The following is a 26,638-nucleotide window of genomic DNA, read 5'->3' on the forward strand; positions in this document are numbered from 1 at the left end:
GCAAAGCAACCAAGAGTCAGTGTCAACTTTTTATACACCATTGAAAGAAAGCATAAAATTATCATTTCCAACCTAAAGGTGGAAAGTGACCAGGTCTAAGAACTTACCGTTGGATTGAGCGTAATATGTGGAGCTAGCCCTCCCAGGGAGTAAACATTGATGTCATGGTAACTGTACTGTGGCTGTGGGGGAACAGTAGCTGTGCAAGTGGTGCTGGTAGCTGGTGTTGTAGAAGCAGCTGAGAAAATACAAGAGCAAAAAAGAGAAAAGTTTTCAGAGTATGTCCTAACATAGATTCAATACCACAAACTTGTTTTATAGGAAACAAAAGAATTTTGGAAACCAATATGACAGTGTTTGCTCAGGTATACAGTCATGCTGATAAGTCCGACAACGCTATTTTTGAGATCAGAGATGTCACTTGAAAAGCAATCTGGAATTAGGTGAACTGCTCAGGTAGAATGAGTACTAGAATTTACTGTAGTATTCCTATTACCAGGACGTGGGAGGGTATCTTGTGAAAGGTTACTCTACCCAGGCCTAAACTGAATTCCCTGTCTCCAGGTTTGCTAAAACAGTTGTAGTGGTAATAATATTAAGAGTAAGAGAGAACAGATAATAGAAAGAAGATTCCTTACTAACTGCCCTGTGAGGTGCAGGCTATATTTGTATGATACAAGGATGACTGTATGAATCATCCTTGACACTTACTAGTGGTCGTAATTGGTGGAAGCTCTTCTGGTTGTTTTACATCTTTCTTTGGAGCAGACAGCTGTTCATCCAAACTTTTCAATCGATCTTTGTCTTTTAGGAGGTTCCCAGGTTTCAGTTCACTGATGTCAAGGGCAAGGTTCTTGCAGAGCACTTCAATTTCAAACTTCAGATTCAGCTGTACAATATTTAATGATTTCAGGTTTAATAATGTAATTATTAGTTATGTATACCTGCTATATAAATCTTAAGAAGTTCTGAAGAGCTACATGCTTCAAGGCAAATATTTTGAATGAGGTGAAAACCATTGGAACATGTGTAATTTTCTGGAAAAAGTCTACTCTCATTAAACTGGCTACAGCTCACTAGCTAAGCTCAAATCTTCAAACAGATGCATTGTAACAAGTTGTTCAAAAACAAATGCTGAGGAGCTCAAAGCAGCAAACTGAAACTTACTTTTAAGTCATGTTCCTGGTGCAGCTCTGCTAGTACATTCATAATAGCCATGGTCCAAGGATTTGGAGGCCGGAAAACCTACAAAAAGAGTGGAATGATAAAGTTAACAGTCCTGTTTCAAAAAGGGGGCTAGAACATCATTTAAATGGTGTTAGCAAAACAATGGAAACACGAGGCTGTAAACTTTAAGCCAAGGAGGAGAACCCAGTGGCCCCCAGATGCCGATGGCTGCCAGCTATCATCAACACTAACCACAGGGTCCCACCTCTGCTTTGAACTAACACACATGACACAAAATATATGCAAGAGTCTGGAAGTGTCATCACCTCTGTCCACCTACTTCCCTGCCCATGCCTGCCAGTCAAGAAGTAGCAAAAACAAAAACCCCTGTCCCCAGTACTAAACTAAGATTCATCTGAAAGTCCAGTTGTATTCTCTCTGTTCAAAGGGAGGAGCACTGTCCTGTGCTTTGGCTTAGGCTGCCAAGGGTCTTGGACTAATCCCATCTACTTGTTTGTCACAGGACACTGTACATCATACTTACCACACTTCTCACACTGGATTCCAAAACTTTGGCAACAAATGGCACGACATACAGAAGTTCTTGCTGTCCCTTAACATAAGCCTCCAGCAGTAAGGATTTCACATCCAAGTCCTAAAATAAAAGGAGTATAAATTAAACCCAGCAGTGGGCAGTGTCACACCCACAAATCAGATTCCTTTCTTTTGTAAATTTTCTACATAGCTTTCCCCCCTAATTATAAAAAGGCACCAAAAATTGAGCTGATATAAGCATGCACTAAAGTTTCTAGCCTTAAAGCCAGTTTATGTTTTTCTCCTCCACCCAGTCTCACCGTGTGCAAGATGGGTTTGTTTTTAGCCAGTGTGATCATCCCCAGCCAGTGACCCAGGTTCTTCAGCAAGGACCGGTCTGAAAAGTTGGCAGCAGCTTTATCTGATGTGAGTAGCACCTGAAGGATTTTTGTTCCAGAGAGATGAAATCATAGTTAACAGGAAACCATGGTAAATCCATGAAAGTGCATTAACCATCTTCTTATAGAATTAGACTGTTATTTCAAACAACAAATTTTAAATGGTCAACCAAATACAGCCTATAGCTATAAAGCAGGAAAAGAGAAGGAAAGAAGTAAATAAACAATCTCAGAAATATATTAAAACATATGTGATAAAATGCTTATAATATAGCATGTATATGTTATTATTAAATTAGTTTATAGACTGCTTCAAGGCATAAAGTCATCAAAGCAGTACACAAGGTAAAAACAGAATAAAACAAAACATGAACTCTAAAAGCAGAAAAATCAATTTAACCAACTGAAAACAGCAAAATGATGTGGAGTACTTTCCTCTCTGTGATCTTGCTCAGGAGATCACTTCTCCTAGAAAGGCAATCTCCTTATTTGGGAGCTAATTGTTTGGGTCCCTGAAGGACAACTGGAAACAATGCTCCAGGGCCCATCTGTAGCACAGAAACAGCAATCAAGGTAGTCCACCAACACATTACTTTGATGATCAAGTTCAATTAATTTTCAAAATAGCAGCATCTAGCTCTGTTCATTGTTTTATTGCAGCAGCATAATCTTATGAAGGTGGTGGTTCATAAGTTGTTTTTTTGTTTTTTTGTGTTTTTGTTTTTTTGCTTTGCGGTGCCTCCCTGAAAGCAAATATTTTTCAGTTGCAAAAAAAAGCAACTGGGAACACTCACCTTGATATTTCTGTAGGTTTCGTTGAGAACCATTTTGTTGAATTCTGGATTCTTAAGTGTGTCAAGGAAATTTGAATAAAGGCTGTGGAAGTTTGGCTCAATACTAACTCTCTTCATCACAAGGTACTGTGAAACCCAAGGCATGAACTCCTCTTTCACCGTTTCTTTCAGTTCCTCAACCTGGCTCCATAAACACGTTAAAGGGAAATGGATCAATGAAACATAATGTTTGTGAAACTTACAGGCATTCGTTCCAGTGAAAACATTCAGTTACCAAGACTTGGAAACTAACTAGCACCACATCACTAATTGATTCGCTTACTTCAATTAACCATTTATTTCCTACTGTAAAGCCATTTATTTCTTCCTCTCCTGCTAACTCATCATGAACAATGCTATGTGGACTCTGAGCTAGAAATATTATAAGCCAAGAAAATCAGAATTCAGAGATCTCTAGAAATCATGCAAATAAAATAGATTTGCATAATACTTCTCTTGATAAATAATAATGATTTTATTATTTATATCCCACCCATCTGGTTGGGTTTCCCCAGCTACTCTGGGCGGCTTACAGCATATATTAAAATATTGTAAGGAGTGCCAAAGCGTTATTTTGCTAGGCTTCTTCCACGGTTGGAAGCCATAAATGAAAAGAAACTTACATCAAGTAAAAAATGATTAAGGTAAGCAGAGTCTGGCACCCAACATCACTTTTTATGTTCAGTTAGGAGTATGGAGAGCCAATTATGCAATACAGAGACCTGATAGAATAAATGTGTGCACAATGCCTCTTTCCCGTTAAGTGGTATCAGTTGCAGATGATAAAATGTCCATGCAGAAATCTGGCAGCAGATAAGGTTTAAAGTTTTTGACCTTTTGGTAGACAAATCTGATCACATTTTCCCAATATATGAGCAGCTAAAGGACTACCAAAGGCACAAAAGACTATCCCAAAATAATTTTAGATTTTACTTATTATATGTTAATGCATTATATTTATTTTATGTTTACAATTCTAAAATTTTGGAAGGCTGCTAAATAAAAGAACCTTTGGCATGCATACATAGGCATAATTCTAGTTAGTTCTCTACATGTACAAGAATCACTCAAGGAACATAAATTATCAGGACTAAAATGTTGTGCGACACTTGCCTTCTGAGTCATGTTGGATTGCGACAGGTTGTTGAAGATAAAAGCAATCTTTTCCTGCACGTTTTCAGGGGGTTCAACAATTCTCTCTGTTTGATCTGTGGCTACTAACAGGGTGTCAATGTTGGTTGTATTAATAGAAGGCTGCAGAACAAGAAAAATGATTTGAGGAAGTGAGTTGATTAATTTAATGATACAACAGACCATCATGGAGTTATGCTATAGCATAAACAATATTTCACAATACAGTTACAAAAGGGAGACAACATTGTACATGCAAAAAGGAGTGTACATTTAGTTTATTTGTTAGTGAATGATAGGAGTTAACTTAAGCTTGGGAATCTATAAGACACGAGGAGTAAGATTTTTGCTCACATGGGCAACAGAATAGTGAAAGAAAAAATGACTTCATTAAACAGAGTGGAAATTCATGGTACAAGAAACAACAGCCAGAAACGGAAACCCAAAAGGATTCCTTAGTTGAAACTGGCCCATTGAGAACAGTTTGGAAGAACTAAAAGTGAGAACAGAAAGCAGGAGAAGCAGCTAACACCAACACAGGGAAGGAAACAACTGCTTGATATTTAATAGCAAAACAACAGTAAAAACAAAAATGGCTAGGTAATTATCCAGACTAAACATACAAGAAAAACAAATCCTTTTTATGAGAGTGTAACTGTGGTTAAAGTATCAGAGGTTTTGCATGTGATATGTGTATGCTATGAACATTAGATGGGGTTTATCTTCTTTGTTTTACTCCTAAGAACTGATGCATGCGTAATCTCAGTCTACTTCCCGTAAAATGGCTCGTGTACTTACTGGCACATCCTTCTTGAAGCTGACTCGACCCACTGGAGTGATTGTAGTCTTTGCCACAGTAGTAGTGGTAGTAGAGGTGGTGACTATAGTGCTAACTTGACCAGCAAGAGGAGTTTTTGCCGGAACCTGAGCCTGGGCCTGGGCCTGGGCAAGTGCAATACTTCCAGGGGTGGTGATTGACCCCTGCATCTTCACAGGAGGATCTCTAGACTGCTGTCCATATTCAATGTACTATAACAGACAAGAAGTATATAGCTCTTAAAACTCACATACAACCACAGGTATGTAACAAATCTTACAACTGCCTTCTAGAACTACTCCCCAAACTCTTGGCCTTGAAGTTTGTGGCACAAATGAAACTCCATAAATGGCCTGAAATCAGCAACAAAAGACGTTTTACATATTTTAGAAGTTTCCTTTTTGTCTTGGATCAATTAGCAATTCCAATGTTAACCCTGGATTTTCCACTCCATCCTATTTCTCCTATTCTGTGGGAGCAGAAGTAGCAGGAACTAGATCCAAGATGTGCCCTGATTCTGCAAGGGAGGGTAAGCCTTCCTTGCAGACTTCAATGAGAGCAAAAAGTAGTAAACAGTGAAGTAATCCAGGGGTAGAAATATTCCAAATCCTATAGTCTAGATAAGGACAACAAATTTCCTGCAACCACTGATGAAGCCCATTTCCACAGATGACACACGATGTTACAACTAAGAGACTAATGCTGTCTTTTCTGAAGCAAAGGTGTAAGAACTACAATTGGTAAGACTTTCAGTGTTATTAATCACATGTAAATACTCAATACTGCATATAAAATATAGAAATCCCCACTGATTGGTGTGTTACTAACGGAGAGATCCTAAACCAACATTGCTTTTAGTGTTTGGACTACAGCCTTTGGATCAGACCTTCAGAATCCTAATTCCACTGTCCCTGGTTTTGTTTGCTTTCAGAAGGTCTGGGCAGACAGACTGCTGTGCCTAGCGGTATGGATTTATTTGCTAGGAAAGACCATGCACAACCCAACCATATAAGAAGCTGCTTGGCAAGGATTAAAGTAATTGTCAAATGAACACTTCCAGTGGCAAAGGGCTACAGGTCTCCTTGAAAGGAGGTGTACAAAAAAGCGGACATGCATTAAGATTAACCTGTTTCTCTCCTCTCAGATGCACGGGCTACTCACACTCAAGTTTTCCAGATCCTTTTGTACCTTTTACTGAATGGACCCTGAAGCATGAAACTAATGGAACGCTGAGGTTTTTCAATATACAAATACACCTAACTCAATTCAGATGTCCTCCCCCACCCGTCACTGTCCATGCCTTTAACACTCACCTCCTGCAGGTGATGAGGGAACTGTATAAAGTGACTAATAGAAGCCAAGTGCTGACAATACTGGGGATAGTCCTTCAATCTGTCAACAGTAAAACTATCCATTAGTAGGAGAAAACAAATGGCCTGATCAATACATTAATAGTTAAATCTTTGGCTTAACTGATACTGGATCTGCAGTGAAGATTTCTGGTTCTACCAGTTGCAAACTAGTTAGCAAAAGTATGAATGCTATTGATGCAGCCAGTGATTCCAATTATATGCTGCCAAGGCATAAGCACAAGGACACAAGAAGAACCTGCTGAATTAGGACAAAGGCCCATCTAGTCAAGAACTCTTGTTTTCATAGTGACCATCTAGATGCCCATGGGAAGCCCACAAGCAATACCTGAGAACAACAGCACTCACTCCACATGCAGTTCCCAGCAACTTGTATTCAGAGGCACACTGTCTCCAAAAATGGAGGCAGAACATAGCCATCGTGGTACCTAGGAGCTATTGGTGGCTTTCTCCTCCAAGAATACTGCATATTGCAAAGGGGCCAACCTACCAAACAGTAAGACTTAGATCCATATTTATGGGCCACCCCCACAGATTGGGTTTTTAGAAAAGGGTAGCTAAGAGCACAATCAATTTGTCAATATAGCTCTCATAGTTCCCAATAACATCTTTGGAAGAACCACAGCAGTCTTCTCAAGTGACATATGGCAGACAAATGCCTCTTTACTACATACACAGCTTGTTGTTGCTCCCCTCTAACCCCCTCTAGAATTCCCTACCCTGTTGACCCTCTTTCTTCTGCAGCTCTCCCCACAACATTCTCAATGCAGAAACAGTTTTTAATGCAGAACATTCTGCAATTTAAGGCTAACATAGGTACAGAATCCAATTTGCAAAATTCAGCCATAAAAATGATTTGATAACTAAATAAGTCAAGAAATCTCAGTCTTGCTTGTTAAATACATGAAGGCTAACTTCAATTTCAGAACTAGATGTTTGTTAGAACACCTGTCTGCTTAAATGTACTTTAAAGATAGGAATCCTTATGCTCTCTCATTTTATCAGCTAGATAGCTGTAAAACTATGACAGCTCTTTGAATGAAAATTTCTATTGAACAAGAAACCAATTCAAATATACAGCACTGAAAGGAAGAACAGTACAGAGCAATAATGGATAAAAATTACAAAGTTTCTCAGTAGGGATATTAAACAAAACCCCAAGTTGCACTGATGTTCCAAAGATGTACTAAAGTTCTGCGAATCTCAAGCTTTCATTAAAAACTTGTAGTAGTTATGGTTTCAGAAATTATCCTGAACATGACAAGTTTTCCCAAAGGGGTATGAAGCTATGTATCTTGCTCCAAAGATGCAGGAGATAAGGAACAATATGCAAACTCTCTGAAACAGATAGAAGGGTGCAGAATCACAGAGTGCTTGCCACAGGATTCACAGGGGTGGCATGGAGGAGTACACAGAGGTAGTGTGAAAGGAAGAGGAGAGGAAACTGACTACTGGGATGTGGAATGGTCACACTGCTGTGGGGGGAGGAGAAATGGACTGAGACTGGTTTCTACTGTGCAACAAAGAAGTAGCTACTTACCAGCACTTTTGACATGTTGGCATCTGGTAAGTGAGGCCCCCACTAGTTGTTTCTAGAGGGCCATGAATACTGCCTTGCAAAATGGATGAAAGTTAAGCTTTCCATCGTAACAAATCTTGGGAAAGTGACCTTGCATGACCCAGATGTATAAAGTACAATCCAGTCAAAGTTATTTCAGTGGGAAAGAGGCTCCTCCCATTAATACCAATGAGACAAAAATGGGCTCGACTTTAGCTGGATTGCTCCTAGTTTTTGTAAGTCTACAAGGCAGCTTCACTTCCAGTAACACTGATTTGCTTTCTCCTCCCCCCCCCCATAGCAATATTAATATATATGCCACCTGATACTTTCAAAGCCATTTTAAGGCAATTTCTATTCAGATTCAGACTATAAGTAATTTACTTCCTTTTCATTTATTTTAAATCTGCATTCCCTTTATTAGCCAAAGGTTCTATTTAATTTATGCCTCTACTGTGAGACATGTTCAATAACTGCAATATACTGTCAACCTTGTATTGGAAAGCTAAATATATTGCTGAAGTAGGCATATAGTTATGAGATTCCCCCATGCATTTTGGAAATATTATAAAAACACACTCACCTATTTTTAAATCTATCTAGTGCAGCAATACCAAAATAGTACATTTTGGATGTAAAAGGCTTTCGTAAGGCTTCAAGAACATAGCGCAAGGCCAGGCCCAGCGCCATATATGTAACCAGTCCTTTCTCTATTATCCCACCAAAGAGGCAGGCTGTTATGTGCAGCTCTTTATCGGGGTACTGGGGGAAAAACCGATATTCCTCAAACAAGTTCCTCAGCATACAGTTAAATACTTCGCGTTCTCGTTTAATGTTGGAGTCCTTAAACCTCTGTAGCATTTCTAACACCTGTAAAGAAATCAGAATGTTATGAAGAGACTCAATTTATTATGCTTAGCCCTTGGAGCACCTACACAAAGTAAAGTTCGCTGAGAAAACCAGGAAAAATTTTGCTAGGGAAAATCTCACATGTATTATTTATTTCTATTCTGCTTACTTGCCAAAAGGGTTTCTCCAGTTAACATGCTTGAATCAGAACGCTAAGAACAAATAATACTTGCTACATGCAGCTGGCCTCATTCACTGAAGTTTATGTCATTATGCTGGGTTTTGCACGTTTATATTTTGATGACTGTAACACCGTAAGCACAAAACATTAAATAGTGTGTCCTAATATTGCCTAAAATGTGGTCAGAAACACATTCTAAAAGGGGAGACTCTAATTTAATCCAATTTAGTGGGCTGGGTCACCCAGACATTTAAGGCTCAGCAACTGCAGCTTTCTTTGCTAAGTAGCACTTTGTTGATTTAGGAACAACCCCCTCCCCCTCAGGAGAAGTGTTCACCCAACAGATGCACAAATCAAAGTGAAGTATAACTTTTCCCCACTGTGACATATAACAAGCAGACAAAACTTACAGAATAGTTATCTTTCCACTGGACCCAACTTAAAACATCCAATTTCACTTGCACAAAAGTTGTCTGCAACTGTATGGACATACATTTTGGAATTTTACAATTTAAATTTCCCTTAAACTGCAACCAAACAAAAAGCAATGTTGCAAGTACCTACTTTCTCAAATTTTCCATAAGACTGAAAAGAAAGTCTACAGTAAGGAAGAAGGGCAAGTTGAGAGAGATGCCATTACTACCCACAGCTCACCTCGTCTACAGACATAGTTGGATGCGGTGGATGATTATAAATACGCTGAAAATAGCTGTTGGCTTCATCATCAATCTCTTTGCTAAAGTGCTGATTTGCCTCTGGCCATACCTGAGATAAGTCAGCTGTTGAAAAAAGTAGATACTAATTAAATAAATACACAAAATGGAGGGGAAATATATTAATTTCATAATCACAGATCCAAGGGAACAGAAGCAGTTTGGAATATTTCAGTAGATTTCATGATGATGCAGTCTCACTCATATTATGAGCTCAAAGAGGTTGCTTTCCTGTCACTGTAGTTCTTTGAGCGGTCCTCCCTTCAGTTACATGTATGGATTTGTGTGCCTTTGCAAACCAAACTTGTAGAGATAAGACACGGAAAGGTTTTGGCAAGATGCCCTGTCTCAGCTACCAAGGTGCTTGCCAGCAGGATGTGGCTGCCCAAAGGAGACCAAAGAAGAGCAACACCAGCAGAGGGAGAAAGAAGTGAGCTGTGTGATTGCACAGATGACCACTCAAAGAGCTACAGTTACAGATAAGCAACCCATCTTTCTTCTTCATGATCAGCGTGTGGTCCCACATATGGAGACTAGCAAGCTGTCTTACCTCAGGGTGGGAAAGGTACTGTCAGGAAAACAATATGTTATAAGTACAGTCCTTTCAATGACAGCATCCACTCAAACTTGCACATCAAAGGGGTAATCATTTCACAGAAAGCAAGGTCGCAAGGCTGTGAATGTAGTTACTTCCCATGTCAAATGTGAACAGATTACTGACAGGGACAGCAAGCAAGCTACTTTATGGAAAATCTGATAGTCATGCAGACCTAGTAAGAAAGTTGTTGAGTTGGGATTTGGGTACAATATAAAAAGAACTAAGTTCCAGTTAAGATGAAACACCAAGACCACCTTCAGCAGGCAGGACAGATCAGATCAAGCTGTATCACAACAAAGGATCAAGTGCACATAATCTTGATCACTCTGACTGGAGTTGGAGAAAGAACTTGGGGGGGGGGAGAGTATTGGCAAGAGCAAGGCAGAAAGCATAGTAAGTTGGGCACAGCCACCCCAATAAGGAAAGAAAGAAGTTCCACGATGGGAGACTGCTGCATTGCAGAGAGGGTTATTGCCATGAATTCATGACAACTTGGGCAACAGTCAACAGCATGTTGATCCCCCAGGGACATTTCCTCCATCTATAGATAAAATATTAAACCCATCTTCCCAGCATTTCTTGAAGAATGCTTGCTGTGCTATAGGTGTGAGAGGAGAAGAAACTGTGAGACAACTTAAAAAGAGGATACACTAGGAGAGAAGAAGAAAATAAAGCTGAAGCTTGGCAAAGCAAGGAAAAATAGGGCCAAGTTGTGGTATAAATGGGAGGAAGCAAGCTCCAAAAGCTGCTGCAGCAGTCAAAAAGGCACTGAGCAGGAAAGAACGAGGTCTGTGTCACCAAAATGTGGCACAGCTCTAAAGGGTTCTGAATGGTGTTTAGCTCAGGCATGTAACACATATGTGGGACTGCATATAGACCAAGAATTTTAGTTGGAAAGGGCTGGTTTAGTTATGAGAACACATTTGTTCTTCATTAGCGATTATTCTGGAAGCCAGGAAAGCAAATCTGAATGACTGCAGAATTAAAGTATCATTCATCCCTAGATTAGCGTATTGGACAGGATGCAACAAGCACTCACAGCATGCTGAATATTAATGTGCAGGTACACTTTCAAACTTCAGGCAAAGCAAGAGATTAGAGATCATCTCTGTTCCACAGGCTCACAGTAAGGTGTTTGCAGGTAGCTATGATTATCAAAACATAATGGCCTTGCAAACTGTAGACGTACGTTCTCGCTACTTAAGTCTTCCCTGCCCAGAAGAGTCCTTTTATCTATTCCTGACACCAAACACCAAGCATTCCACATTCAACTGGCCACCTAACCCCTTGTTGACCCTCTAAAAACCACCACCCTAATACCAATGCTAGCATATTTCTACATCTTTCTCCTATTTTCTGGCCATTGCCTCAGTTTGGTTTACTGAGAAATATTCAGCAGCAAGATTTGAAAGATGCTGCCTATTGCATGTGTCATCTTCATGATTCAAAGTAGTTTCTCAACCCCCACAACCCAGACACCCATAAGCTGAAAAAAATCACCAAAGGACACGAAAGGTACACTTTGAGTGAACGAGGGCTAACAGACAAATACAAGTAGCATAGACTCAATGAGCTGGACAAAATCAATTTCTGGGCAAGATTTCAATGTCACTAAAAAGTGGCAGAGACTATGTACACAATGCCACTTTCCCATCAAACTGAGGGACCCTTTCCTAGTCTAATATCACAAGCTTGGTCTTGAGGACAATTGTGAATAATTCTATGAAGTACTCACATGAAAGCTGTTCGTTCATGCAGCCTGATAAACCACTTGATCTGTGTTGGTTTAAACCTGAAATTACTTGGAACCTACAACTGTACAAGGTTAAGCTTTTGGCATCAGTAGCTGGGAGCACGATTAGCATGGTAAAGCCAAGCAGGTTTTAATTTAGTCACCACAAGAATGGGAGACTGCCTGGAAGCCCAACATAAGCTGCTCCAAGATTCCTGGGAGAAAGGCTAGATATTGGGGAGGGCAAAGAAGGATCCTAAGAGACCGCTGCCAGCCCCCACCCTAGAGGGAAAACTCACATTTACCACACATTCACAGTCACACTTCACAATCAGACAACATTACCACTTACAAGGTTTCATCTTACTCTGCTGGAATGTAGGCTGGTTCAGTCCTGATGTACTCAGTTTTCTTGGCACAAATGGGTCATTATTCACTGCAGGGAGGCCAAGGGCCCCAGTTCCTATGCCCAGACTACCTGTTGTAAGACCACCTACTGAGGAAAATAAAATTATCATTTCAGTTATGTTTACAAATGCTGACAGACATTATAACTTGTTTGCTATTCCCACCCTGAATAGTGTCAACATGGTACTTCCATTCGGCCCACTGAAATTAATTCACAGAACTAATATCACGTCCACTGGTTTCAATGGGTTTACACTGAGTATACTAAGTTGGATACAATTTGAAGTGCTTGCCCCCAGCTGGAATTATAGGAAAAGCAGCCACATTCCTCCCATGAGTACCAGCCCCTTTACACAAAAGTACCTGGAAGCTGTGAAGAGAGTCCGCCAATCCCACTAAAAGGTGTATTCTGGTTTTGTGTGGAAAGCGGTGGAAATGCTTTTGCTGGTGACTGTGGAGTACTAAAAGCAGAACTCAAGTTTGGAGGAAAACCTGGCATACTCTGTGTGTGTGGAACTGCTGAACCACCTAGGCTGAGAGATGCCATCCCAGCAGCAAGTGGATCAATCTGAGGATAAAATCAATATTCAAAGAGACAAGGGGTTATTTTCTATATCAATCAATATTCATTCAGATCAGCCTTGCCAAAATCAGTTAAGACCACACATCAACTCCTTACACTTTGGGTCTACTCTTACAAACCCGTTAGGCATCCTCCACCTTCAAAATGCATGAAATGCAAGGTATTTCTGTATAACCTTTTAAAACTAAACATCATATTGTGGTTTTGGGGGTTGGGCGGCACAGAAATAGTTTGTTCTGGAGCCCAAACAACCACTTAGCTTTAAGAGCTAACTTTTACAAAAAGCTCTGTGAAACTTATAGAAGAAAGCTTAGAATCCTCACTGTTTGCTTGTTAGTATCACACACTTTCTTTTCATTAATGAAAAGCTGCTCAATTTATCTTTAGTCTGCAGAATGGTGCCAAATTAAATCTTTAGAAAGTAAATCATGAAAGGTTATTATATCTACCACTGAATATAGTTACTAGAACCAGGTCTTCCTCCCTATTAAACCTGGAAGCAGAAGTGACAGTGTGTGGTGTCTAATATGTACTAATATGTACCTTGTTTTTAAAAGAGCAGCTCAGCTGAGAACTGAGGAGCCCCAGTTATAACAAGTCTTTATAATCTAGCACCATTGCTTGACCCAAGAAGCCATGAAAAAGACATGTCAGGTTCAAAGATGGTGCTAAAACTGCAAGGTTTCAATTAATATGTTTGAATTACATTTGATTATGAATAAAAAACTAAGTTTAGAGACATATAAAAAGGCACCTCCTCCCATTATTATGCTACTTTAGCTTCTTTCAGCATCCACATACCTGTACAGGAGAGATGGCATCTAGGCTACTAGCACTTGGTGGACGTCCTTTGGGCATAACTCCAGGTGGTGGCTGCCTGGCTTTGTTCATGACATTGCTGCAGTTGGCTACCATGGTTAGAATAGTTTCTGACAGCTCTTGAGACACACTTCTAATGGGAGAAGAAATGATTTTTACTTGCCAATAAAACTCCCCCTTTTATCTAGGTGCTAAGAGAGCTGTCTTTAGAACTAGGATAGCACTAGCACTGCCTGGAACACAATGTCCCAACTAGACCAGAGGAAAGAGCTCCCCAACCTCCCAAGACCAGAAAAACTATCACCTGGCTTGTTTCAACTGATCAGCCAATATATATATATTGACCCCTTATTTAACTGAAGGACAAACTTGCCAACCAACTAACAAGGTATTACAAACTCCAGAGACAAGTGACAAATAGCCCTGCGGGGTTATCTCCAACTCTTCTACATATGCTTTTAAGTACAACCTAAACATACAAAATCCTACCCATTACACAGCACTGCACCTTGGCAAAGGCAAAACTCTCTGTCCAAAGGCTGCATTTGCCAAAGCCCAGACTTTATACTTCCTAATAATGGCCCCAATGTAACTAAAATGACTTACACAGGATTTATTTAGTACTTTTCCAAAATGCTCAAAGCACTTCCCAAACAGACACAGCAGAAACTTTACACCAACCTTGTCAGATAGGCCAGTGCTACAGAGGATCTGGAGGATGAGAAGGTGGCTGAGAAATGGCAGCTCACAAAGGCCACCTAGTGAGCTCATAGCCAAGTTCCCAGTTTGTAAATTCACCTTCTTAACCACTATTTATGAGACTGACACCCTATCCCAGAAGATATTATATGCTTACCCAGCACAAGCCTGCAGGCAAGCCAGCATAGTTGCCAGTGTCTCTGGAGGAAGTTGAGCACTTTTGGGCTGGTCTTTCTCTGGGGCAAGGCCACCTAAGATAGAGGGGCACCTTCTCTTTAGGAAAGTCATACAGGCTTGGATGAAAGGCTCCTAGGGAAGGAAAAGTGCAAATTTCAGTGGGACACACACACTTAACAATAGTTCAAGAATGTTAACAAAATTATGATATAGAAAATACTGGGCATTAGTTCAACATTATCACTCAAGAGTGCATGCTGAAAGCAATTTTTATAAACTGCAGGGAAACATTTTTTTAAAAAAGAAGTGACTGTTACCACCAAAAAAGTTGCAAAAATAATTAAGAAAATCCTGCTTTACCCCATGCTCCCGAATTTTATCTGTGAGCCATTTGTCTAGTTTGAGGTATTCCCGTCGAGAGGCAAGTGCAGCAAGGTCAATAACAAAGGCAAATGGAGTACCATTTAGCAGCATTGACAACGCCTAAAGAAAGAGAGTTAGAAAACTGCTAGTCAAAGTATCAGGCTACGCTTCCCTCAGATTTAGCCTACACACATACACCCTCCCCCACCATATCTATATATTATTCAGTTCCCAACATTTTTTTCTGTCACACAGAACATGACAGAGACGGCAGCCAGCAAAGCAGCTTCCAAGGTGGGAATTCCTCTTCCTGGGAGAAGAATACACTGGACACATTGCTTTTCCCTCCAACCTAAGAATTTGAGGGGGGGGGGTGTGGAAGACCACAGGCAAGGCAAAGCCACTGAGGGTGGAAGGCTTCACAGCAAAGTGACATAAGTAATTCTTCTCTCCCTATTTTCTGATCTATAGGTGGCAGGCACCCTGTTGATAGTAATCCTCACCACCCTCATGGCCATTAAAGCTGGGTGGGCTGTGCGCATTATCCACAAGTGGGACTGCTCACTCTTCCCTCCTTCAGCAGTTATGGCTCTTTCTATGTTTGGGTGGAACAGGCCTAGAAACTGCCTGTGCAAGACTGGAGGAAGACCGGAGAACCAACCCCTACCTCACCACCTGGCTGCTTGGGGGAGCAGCTTTTATGGGTGGTTTGAGCTCCTATCACTGCTGGAAACCCAACATTATCCTGCCCATTAAATTTCAGAGGAATATACACTATACATGACTTCTACTCATTTCAATTGCAAGGGCTCTTGTACAAACTCCAAGGAAAAAGAGGTTGCATACCCATGGAGCTTGAGGCAATACACTGATACCTTCTGGTGACAATACACCTTGCTTGAAATAAGCAAGTAATTATGGGCCTTCAGTAGTGCTGAACCAAACTTAACCAGATTGCCACCCTGGGCTCCTTTGGGAGAGTTATAACATGAATGCTGACCCAGTAGTGTCTAGTAAAAGCTATAGAGTTATGATATTCAATGCCACCAAAATCTCGCATACTTTCTTGATGAAGAGGAAAGACAAACATACAACAGCAGTGACACTTTGCAAGTTTTTAAGAGTCTCTGGAGTTGCTCTAATGCAAGATCGTAAAAACAAAAAAGAAAACTACAGCTCAGGATCTTAGTAACTCTGCAGATGGAAAAAATTACTTTAGCAAGTCACAAATTTAGCAACACAGCTTCATATTAAGTGAAGAGATGAGTGTCTCTTCCTACACATAACCTCTTCCTGTCCTTAGGATAAACATGTCCTCTGATGTGATACTTATTTTCCTCCACTCCCAAACCCTGCATCTCACACAACCCCAACACTAAAGTCAAAGCACTTTCCACAGAATTAAAATATAGAATCAAACTCACCTTCAAGTCTTGGGCCACGTCTAGAATACGTGATAATTTTGCTTGGTCGTACTGTTCCCCTCGCATGTACCATTCTGCCATAGCATGCATGATGAGCTGGCGAATTGAAGGAGACTGGCCCTAAGGAAACATCGGCTGAATTTCAGATTACTACATAAATTATCTAGCTGTTAAAGAGCAATTAAACCGGCACATGGCAAGTCCCTTGCTGCTCTGGAACACTGAAATCACAGGTTCCAATTCAATGAAAACAAAAGTAGCAGGTGGAAGAGGGTTTCAGCTTATTTCTCCCCCCCCCCCTTTCTAGGTACCTTGCTCCTCCAACCCTTTAGCCTCCACAACTTGCCCCTACCATACAGCCAGATTGGCCCCTGTGCTTTGCTCCACCAGCAAATGTGATGGAGCCTTATTACAATAACAAATCAAAACACCAAGCCATTTTCCTCTTTACTGACTTAACTTTCAGGAATAACAACGGAGATGCCAAAGATTGGCTCCACTTTTAACACATTTATGCTCCATCTCTCCATAAAGGCACAAAAGAACAATTAAGTGGCTGATGCATAATAGCATAGCAATTTATTTCCATGGTCAGGTAGGCAAGGTATATTATTTCCTGAGGTTATAGAACTGCAGCAGGTCATACTGCATATAAATGCAGGGTCTGTAACAATTAAACTTGGCAGGGGGAAAAAGGCAATAGCACATGTGTGCTGTCTCTCCAAGACAGAATGCATATGCAACTGCTGCATGAAGCAACTTTTAACTAGGGAAAGGAGAGGGACAGGGACAGGGGGTTGCTACTGCCAGTCTCTACCTCAGTGTGTTTATTCCAATCCAGCTGTGTTACAGGCCACCCAAACACTAATATAGGACTGACCCCTCTCTGTTCCTGGGGCATATTAAAATGAGGGATATCTGGAAGTCATAAGTATATTCATACTGAGGTCAAGCTGTCTGGATAGCTTCACAGTTGAAAAATAGTACAGGTACATAACAAAAATCACCTCACACCCAGGACAACTCTCATGGAGCAAAGAACAATCAAATTTCTATCCCACCCTTCTTTCAGGAGCATAACACAGTGGCAAGTTTAAACTCTGTTGTCAAAACAAAACCATTGTAATGCCCTTACCTGCCCATGCCATGCATAATGCAGGATGATGGCAGAGTTGGGATGGTTGCCAAGAAAAATGGGCATAAGTGTGGAGATGAGTTCATGCCGCAAAGTATGCCAGGAAGTGTTGATCTGTAGTAATGCCAATACCAACATATCTGGACAGTGCTTGATAGGGAAGCTGAAGAGCTGCTTAACTTGCTCATACTGGCCAACCTCTGCCAACCGCAACAGGGACTCAATCAAGTCCAGGCTCTTCCTAACAAATAAGGGGGGGAAATGCAATATTGTGAATCAGTTGACAGGATTCTGGCTTGATGTCTGTTACACCAAGCTAACATGGGTATCAAATGATGTAATTCTAAATTCTGTTACGCTCGACAATATTTGAAATAACCAAACTTGGGGAAATAGATATCAAAGTCAACTTCCATCAAGAAGCATGCAGAGTGGTCAGAACAGTCCAAAGGCCTGCCTAGAAATCAAGATCCAACCTTCACAAACCAGACCACAGCAAAAATATAATCAGTGTTTAGTTCATAGCAGCTTAATACACATGGTTAATTTAACATGTTGCTCTCATTATCTATGCAACTATTTACAGACTAGCAAATGCAGCCAGTGTCTGGGGGAGACCCCTCTGCTGAACTAATGGGCCATCCCTGTTGCACACACATCCTCTCAAGATTGAAGCACTTAGTGACTCAAAACCTTCTTACCAAAAGGCTGTCAGAAAAGCAAGAAAGGGATATCAACCATGAATACTCTGGCTCATCATTTCAGAATGCTGAAGCAGCTGTATTCCCAAGAAAAATAATACTGTTTACCATGTGGCAATTTCTCGATTGTCATCCTCGGGAGGGGCTTTCAAAATATCCGTGGCAACAGTATGACAGGGGTAGTCAGCAAAACAGAAGATCTCTGGATTAATGAGGGAATGCTGGATGAATGAGAGCTGCAACAAAATTACATCACTGTAAGAGTCATTTCATATCTACATTCATGTTACACTGTCTTGATGCACTTCCTCCTAAGCAATCACCACCCTTCCCTCTCACACTTATGCTATTATGATTGCTTTTCCAAATAACTTTCTGAAAGTTCTAAGATTCAGTCTTCTATAGTCTGATCGCTACCTGTTACAGTAATTGCAGTGTATTAAAGGATGTATCACATCTTGATAGCAACTGTTGTCTTAGTGAGCCCCAAAGCCAAAATTCAACAAAAAACTGAAAGAACATTTTTTAAGGTTCTATGGTAATTATGAGCTCCCGTTGCTCGGTCCCTGCTCCTGCGAACCTAGCAGTTTGAAAGCACGAAGTGCAAGTAAATAAATAGGTAACACTCTGGCGGGAAGGTAAATGGTGTTTCTGTGTGCTGCTCTGGTACACCAGAAGCGGCTTAGTCATGCTGGCTACATGACCCGGAAGCTGTATGCCAGCTCCCTTGGCCAGCAAAGCGAGATGAGCACCGCAACCCCAGTCGTCCACGACTGGACCTAATGGTCAGGGGTCCCTCTACCTTTTTAACCAAAGTGGCGGTAGTGAGTGAGAAAGAAAGCATGAAAAAAAACTTCTCCTTGATTTTTACCTGTCCTTCTGCATGTTTCCAAGGTCTGTATATGAGATCAACTGGGAAGACGTCTAGCCCTAGCCCTCTCTGGACACCATACACCACAATCTGTAAGCCTTTGCTATCACGAATTTGAAATCCAGGGTGGTCAAGTTCATAGGTTACTTCCTTGAAGTTCAAATTTGGGTTCTGCAAAGAGTAAAACAAATAGTGGTGCAACTTATGGAGGCAAAAATAAAGAGGATGCTTTCACATTTCTCCTTATACAACTTAGAAACAATTCGTAAGATATGAAGCAGGCCATTAGCTCATCTAGCTCTAGCTCATATATTGACTGCTACTTTTGACAACAGCTCAACCACAGAGGGGAAATGGGGTGTTCCTGATTCCCTTTACCCATTTTTAAAGCAAAGTTGCCAATGATTGAATCTCAGGCTTCCAACATGCAAAACATGAACTCTAGCACATTCCCCATAGTAAGTCTGTGAATATAACTCTGCAGTTAATTTTTCCTTTAATATGGTTCATGTGAATTGTCAAAATGATGAATAGTCATTATATATTTTAAGTCAGTCATTAAAAAAATTAGTAATCATGTAAAAATTGGTCCCACAAGCATTCAAGAGTCCTTATACGCATTATGCAGAATGAGGTGTTTATATTTTCCCCCACACAGAAATGTCTATCAATCTTTCTAGTCCCTATGCACCACTCAGAGCAGTTTACAGCATTTTAAAAACAGGGTACTACATAGAAAATATATTTTAAAAACACTAAATACAACAGAGGATAAGTGTCTCTTAAATGAACTAAAACACTGCTAAATACTTGCTAAGGATTTGTCACCAGTAAAGAACAAATAAAGGTGTGCTTTAATGATACCATATCTCTAATCAGCACCACTTGCAAAGTCCTGATCAAAGCAGAATAAATCTTACATCATTTGCAATGTAAGCATGGAGCCAAACAAGGGGACACTGCACTAATGCTAATCATGCATAGGAATAGCTGTTCAGAATACACCTGCTATGTCATTCTCAGTTGACCTTTGAGAAAATAGTGACTTGCCAGTTCATCAGGTACCTAGTTACAGTGATGACAATCTAGTACCAAATGAACCTCTCTCTGGTTATAATCATCTCTCGTTAAAATCATGTTTGCTTGTCTTCTCCAATAGCCACACATACAGTATACAGAGCTTGCCTGTTAATACTGTTGATCAGTTTTTCTAAGTTTAACCTACATGTTTTACAACCAAATGCAGCAGAACCCACCATTCAGCATTTCCAGCTATACACACATGGCAAAATATACACATGCTCAAACATAACCAAACATATGCAGTTTCTTTCACAGAAGTGACATCCTTACAGGAAATCTATCATACATGAAACAGCCCTTAAGTTTCTGGCATTCAGTTTTTCCTCAAAAGGTCAGATTGTGATCAACATACCAGCTCTTTAAGCACGTCAATCAGAACCTCCACATTCCAGGTATGGGACTGTGTTCCATCATTTTTATCTCTTCCATCACTCCAAATTCCACTTCCAGGAGCAGAGATGGACTGTAAATTAAGCATGTAGGTTTAGAATTCCTGTGACGTCGGTTGTGTAGATGGATTTAGTAGATCAAGAAATAAGATCAAGTGACAGAGTGGAGTTTGAATTTTACGATTGCAACACATTTATTACTGCAGATCAGCAATACTTAAACTGTCTTCTATAATGCACTGTCAGCATGTCCCTTAACAATAAAATAGAGGGAAAGGCTTTATGAGCAAACAGTAATAAACAGAATTAAAAACAAAACCCCTTTTTTGTGAACATTGGACAAAAAGCAGGAGCATGGAGTACTATTATGATTGTCTCTCCTGAGGAACGGAGCAACCAGGCAGGGGCACATGTTAAGGGAGACTTAGATAATCTGACCCAAGTTCTTCCACAATCCCTTAAACTTGGCTCAGTAGTATACCAGAAGCCAGTGCAGTCCTTTCAGCAACGGTGTTGTCAAAATTATTCTCCCTCCTGCAACCTTGTTACAGCATTCTGCACCAGCTGCAACTTCCAGACATGCCTTAAGAAAAGCCACAAGCAGGGCACACTGCAGCAATCCAATTGGCTGGTGTATGAACTATCATAGTCAATCTATCATAATCCAGGAACGACCACAACTGTCATATCAAAAGAAGCTGGCAGAAGGCACTCCTATCCACTGAAGCCTCTTGAGCCTTGAGTAACAATGGATTTAGTGCAGCCCCACCCTACTAACCTATTTCCTGCCCACCCGGAGAACCTCCATCTTTCAAGTTCAGTTTATTGGCCACCCTCTAGCCCATCACTGCACCCAGGCACCAGTTCATTTGCACAGCCACACTGAATTAAGATGGTACAGGGAAACAGAGCTGGATATTATGACACAGCACTTCCACCACCAGCAGGTTACACAGAGCTGTTAAACAGCATTTGGCATAAAATGCTGAAGTGCTGGAAGTCATTGAACCTTTCAGTCATGCTTGTTGCTCAAGATCATAGGAATTAAGCGGCTCCAAAATCTTCTGTGTAAACACCATTCAGTAGTTCTGTTTAAGTTATATTCAGTTACAACACCTCTCAACACAGAGGACACTCACCTGCAAAGGAATGCCGTCTGCCAATCCTGAGTGTGTTCGAGCCATCATTCCCAAAACCCTGGCAACCTGGGCAGCAGTGACCTCTCCCACACCAAACTGTGTGATGATGTTGCGACATTCCTCCACACTAAAAAGGTAAGTCACAATGACCTCCACAAAACTTAGTATATAATTGTTTTCTATCAAGTATGTCTATTTTAAGGAGTATTACTGATACTCAAGTCAGTACATTAAGCTGGACTAGGGTGGAATCTATGTGCATATAAAAACCATTCTGAAAATACTTTTTAAAAAAGCTTTTTAAAAAATACATAGAATTTTCCATAAGCCTCACCATCGCCGCCTAGTGTGACATGGTATATTGCACTTAAAACACACTAAACGTTTTACTTGCAGCTGTATAGCTGTCCTGCAACCTCCAACAGCCTTCTCAACTGACATAACTTGCCCTTTCATTTCAATGGGGCTATTCAAAGTATGACTTAAGAGTCAGGACATCAACTCCAAATTTCAGTTAATTTATCTACGTACCTTGTACAAAAGCCATAGCCAACTTCCTGCATGAAGTCTGCAAGAGAGCTCTCCATCATTGTTTTTGCTATCCCTCCAGAATCAGGCAGGATCCTGTCCATTAGAATGTCCCGTTTTTCAGGGTATAGGAGTGGTGCAAGCACCACAGGGCAACGTTCCTGGGGAAAATCTGAGATCCCAGAGTATTTTAGCATTTCAGAAGGACCAATGACCAACACAGAACCCCAATAATCATTTGTTTCATATTGTGAAAATCATGTTATGACCAAAGAAGTTTTGAATAAAAAGGTGTTTATGATCACTGTCTTGGAATTCAGAGACACAGAAAGCAATTTATTTTATACCCCAACTTTTGGCCTACTTACTGTCTTACTTTGACATTACAGCTATTTAGATACTATATGACCTTAGTTGCATACCATGGTAAGTCATACTTAATGCTTTACCATGAACATGTCTCGCTTGGCCCCTCTGCTCCTTCCCACACATGCTGGGAGGAAGCAAACAATTATCCCAGGGCTTAATATTATGACCAAACCAGCAATTATGGTTCACTTTGCTCTCAACAAGTCATGATTATAGCCCATTAAGGTGTGTGCACAGTAAACTGCGGTTTACTATGTTGTGCAAACTGGGCCTCACAGTACTGCCTCCATTACATCCTCTGGATTGTCACAGCAACATTCCAAAGCACCTTGAAACTGCCACAAGTTTAGACAGGAAAGGGAAGGGGAAGGCTAAGATAGTAGGGCCAGAGAAGCCCAGGCCAAAATTTCAGAGGGGTGGAAAGCATCACTTTATATCCAAGCCCCATCCCATTTCTAAATGGAGTGGCAACAATAATACCCTTGGTGGTTCTAAAGTTGTGATAGCCAAACTTCTACCAATTATAGTATCTGAAAGACATACTGTGCAGACAATCCTATAAGGATCTGCATTAAGATAATCGTTTCAGGATCCTCATTTCTTTTCTAGATTACCACCCAAATGTTTACCCCCCACAAAAATTTATTCCTTTTAGAAATGGGTTTCAAATAGATGTATCAAATACAATACTTGCCTCTACGTAATGTTTTGAGAAAAGCGTCAATCTGTTCCTGTCCAACCCCAAAGGCTCCCTTCTGTCCAAAAAGAAGATGGGATAGGAGGAGGTGCAAGACCTCTATTGCAATATCTTGGAAGCCACCTTCTTGATTTCCACTGACGTCTGCGTCAATGTATGAACGCAGAAGATCAGGAAGTTTCTGTTTAATAAACTGAGCAGCTTTTAAAGAGAGAGAGAGAGAGAAACCGAAAGCAGTTAACTAAATTGCTTTTTTAAAAAGTTTATGCATATGCTCTTCTGGTTTATCAACAGCACTTGCCAACTGCTCTGATCGTCACACAATAAGTGTGACAGTATATAGACAGTTGCATACTAGAACAACCAGTCAGAATAACTCAGCGCCACCCTGCCTTGGAATGCAACCTCACTTGATGCCACCTTGCATTTCCTTACACTGTTTGGTACAAGCACAAGAAAGCAGGAGTGGAAGCTGGTACTTCTCCGGGCATACATGCTTGGCTTTTTCACCAATTTCACTTTTTCCTGCTTAGGTTGCACCTAAAACCTGCCCGCCCTATCATGACTCTACTCAAATTCTAATGGTGACCCAGCTATAACTTCTATTACACCCTAAGAATTTTTACTTCCAAATATACTTCAAACGGGACTAACAAGTGGTTCTAGGAAACTCAGATTAATGGAAAAATTGTTGCCTGTAGTTACCTCATTTAATTAAGAAAGAAGGGAATATTTTGGATCAGTGACCCGCAGATCAACTCCTTTCAGAGTCCAGGTCGATAGAACTGACATAAGGAAGCAGATTTCATATTTCTTAATTACCTCTTAAGATTTTTTGGGTGGGTGTGTTGTATTAGATTTATATTGTGAGCTCAGAGCAGTTTACATATGGTTCCCATGTTGTCTTCCCTTTCTGGAAGGGCTCAAGGAGAGCTGTATCTTATGTCTTCAGAACACTCTATTAGCCACAAAGATCAGGCAAGATTTTCAAGATCTGGGGTGTTTCCCCCCTCCCTCCAAACATCAGCGGAGGCAACTACAAGGATGATCCTTGAATGAGTTAACTGGACCTTGCGCTGTGGTCCCTTCTGGCCCTTGGATTCTACAACTTAAGCAACTAGATCCAGGAGAAGGATGAAAACTAAAGTCTCTTATAGACAACTCAGGAAACAGATTATACTAAAAATGAAGTAAAATCTGGTATGTGTGTCTATAATACTATACAAATTTATCTTACCAAAACCTCGTAGATCTGGGTTGAAGGAGTTTAGCAAAGCAAGGCCAAAAATAACCTACAAATAGAAGAAAGAACTGCATTATCACCTATCACATACATAGTCCAGCTGTCTGGCAACTAGACTGGCAAAGACAAACACCAGGGCTGAACTCTACTTTCCTCCCCACAACTTTCCTCATCCCACTGAGAGTTAAAAAAACCCCCACCAAGGATGCCCATGAGGTGGATTAGGATTTGGAGGGTGACGTTGCTGTCAGTGCTGCTACTCTAAAGCAAGATGGACAGGAAATCATTGTGACTAATGCCCCACCTTATTTAATATGGTTGGAACATTTCCAAGAGCACTACCAGCTGTTAACCTTCCTCAGATTCTGTCAGGATGTCAGTCCCTCCATAGGATTCCTATTGGGGCCAGTGCTTTTAATTTGTTTATAAATGATCTACCGTATTTTTTGCCCTATAGGGCGCACCGGCCCATAGGGCGCACCTAGGTTTTTTTGGGGGGGGTAAAGGAAAAAAAATTATTTCCCCCCCCCAGGTGTGGGGCTGCGGCGGGGAAAGCCCGACCTTCCCCCGACCCCAGAACAGGCTGCTATCCACAAGACTTAGGAGCCAGGCGGAAACTCCCGCTGGGCTCCCCAGGCTTGCGGATAGCTTCCTGAAGCCTGGAGAGCGAGAGGGGGACCACACCGACCCCTTTCACTCTCCAGGCTTCAGCGAAAGCCTGCATTCGCCCCACAGGACGCACACACATTTCCCCTTCATTTTTTGGAGGGGAAAAAGTGCGTCCTTGACGGTATATTTAGGTAAGCCAAGTTCAGAGCCAACATCAAATTATTCAAGGCATTAAAACAAAATGGTGCTCCAAAAGGTCTTCTCCAAACTGGGTGACTGGACATTTTAAAAGGAAATGCAGTTCAGCATAAAACAAGTGAAAAGTGATAAACAAAAGCCTAAAAAAACCACTGATGAGATCCGAACTGAGAGTGACCAGGAAAAAGATCTTGGGAGTTGTGATGGACAGTTTCATGAAAATACTGGTGTAGAGTGCAGCTGTTCTGAAAACAGCAGATTATAAAAGTGTTAATGTTTTATGCTTTTGTTTATCTTCTGTTATTGTTTCTGCTTGTTTTTGTTTGTTTTTTATGAATAATAATTGTTGAAGTTACAAATTATAAAATAAAAAATTATTTATAAAAAAATGAAAACAGCAGATTTCATTGGTACAATTAGAAAGGAAATAAAAATTAAAACTGTCACTATCATAGTGCCTTTACACAAATCTATGATTTGCCTGTGTTCAGAGTAGCATGTAGAATTCTGTTCACCACACCTCAAAAAGCATATTGTAGAGCTACAAAAAGTGCAGAAAAGGGCAAGTAGCATGATCAACTGAAGGAACCCCCCAGTGAGAAAGAGTTTCAATGACTGGGGCTAGTTGGGGGGGTGAGGTGGTGGTAAGGACATGATAGAGGTCTATAAAATTATGCATGCTGTTGAAAAAGTCACTGGACAAATATTCACTTCTCATTCATAATACCAGAACTCAGAGTCAGACAATGAAGCTGAATGTTGGGATATTCAGGTTGGACAAAAGGAGGCATTTCTTCATAGAACACACATAAAAAGCATGCAACGATGGCCAACATTTTTAATGGTCAGACTAAAATGGGATCAGACTACTTCATGGAAGATAAATCTATGGACTTAACCCACCTCTTGAACCTTGCTTAATTTGATAACTTTGCTCAGCTGAGTGAATAGATGGGGTGATGGCTTAAGACTCTGAAAGAAAAAAGTTATATATGAGATGCTTATGTTTACAGTTTAACAGAATACTGTACCAAGACTAAGATTCTCTGTGTCATAAGTTCCTCTACAGAAAAAATAAATTCAACTTCTGCTCATTAGTGGTACTTCCCAACTTCTCTGAAGATAATATCATTTGTTGCCAAACTACCAGTATTCTCCAATTCCAGCATACAAAGTTCTGTAAATTGCTACAGAAGCCCCAATGAGGAGTGGGTGTTGCAGAGCAAAGAAATGTAAAGTAAGTCAATTACCAGGATATTTTACGAGTACAGAATTTACATGATGTAAATATTAAAAACACCTTTGTAATAATGAACATAGGT

At 40.6% G+C, this 26,638-nt stretch overlaps 1 protein-coding gene across 7 annotated transcripts in view; it reads right to left on the bottom strand.

Moving 5' to 3' along the window:
* The window catches only part of CNOT1 (CCR4-NOT transcription complex subunit 1), a 58,223-nt gene that overhangs the window by 18,115 nt on the left and 13,470 nt on the right, over positions 1–26,638 (bottom strand). For 3 of the 7 annotated variants that reach the window (XM_081016875.1, XM_081016871.1, XM_081016872.1), the window contains exons 5-30: positions 26,220–26,288; positions 24,504–24,558; positions 23,264–23,467; positions 22,204–22,372; positions 21,673–21,799; positions 20,497–20,607; positions 19,062–19,232; positions 18,299–18,426; positions 17,490–17,730; positions 16,355–16,474; positions 14,928–15,050; positions 14,548–14,699; positions 13,674–13,824; positions 12,653–12,857; positions 12,234–12,377; positions 9,493–9,617; positions 8,392–8,678; positions 6,194–6,272; positions 4,862–5,092; positions 4,046–4,186; positions 2,894–3,073; positions 2,022–2,138; positions 1,712–1,822; positions 1,168–1,245; positions 712–889; positions 108–238 (exon numbers count right to left, since the gene is read on the bottom strand). In XM_081016875.1, the coding sequence (XP_080873001.1) occupies positions 108–238; positions 712–889; positions 1,168–1,245; positions 1,712–1,822; positions 2,022–2,138; positions 2,894–3,073; positions 4,046–4,186; positions 4,862–5,092; positions 6,194–6,272; positions 8,392–8,678; positions 9,493–9,617; positions 12,234–12,377; positions 12,653–12,857; positions 13,674–13,824; positions 14,548–14,699; positions 14,928–15,050; positions 16,355–16,474; positions 17,490–17,730; positions 18,299–18,426; positions 19,062–19,232; positions 20,497–20,607; positions 21,673–21,799; positions 22,204–22,372; positions 23,264–23,467; positions 24,504–24,558; positions 26,220–26,288 (3,828 nt within the window). The remainder of the gene's footprint in view (positions 1–107; positions 239–711; positions 890–1,167; positions 1,246–1,711; positions 1,823–2,021; positions 2,139–2,893; positions 3,074–4,045; positions 4,187–4,861; positions 5,093–6,193; positions 6,273–8,391; positions 8,679–9,492; positions 9,618–12,233; positions 12,378–12,652; positions 12,858–13,673; positions 13,825–14,547; positions 14,700–14,927; positions 15,051–16,354; positions 16,475–17,489; positions 17,731–18,298; positions 18,427–19,061; positions 19,233–20,496; positions 20,608–21,672; positions 21,800–22,203; positions 22,373–23,263; positions 23,468–24,503; positions 24,559–26,219; positions 26,289–26,638) is intronic. The other 4 variants (XM_081016876.1, XM_081016874.1, XM_081016873.1 and 1 more) reach the window with 3 other exon arrangements.

This window comes from Podarcis pityusensis (assembly GCF_964106645.2).
Source record: "Podarcis pityusensis genome assembly, chromosome: 8".
Taxonomy (NCBI): Eukaryota; Metazoa; Chordata; class Lepidosauria; order Squamata; family Lacertidae; genus Podarcis; species Podarcis pityusensis.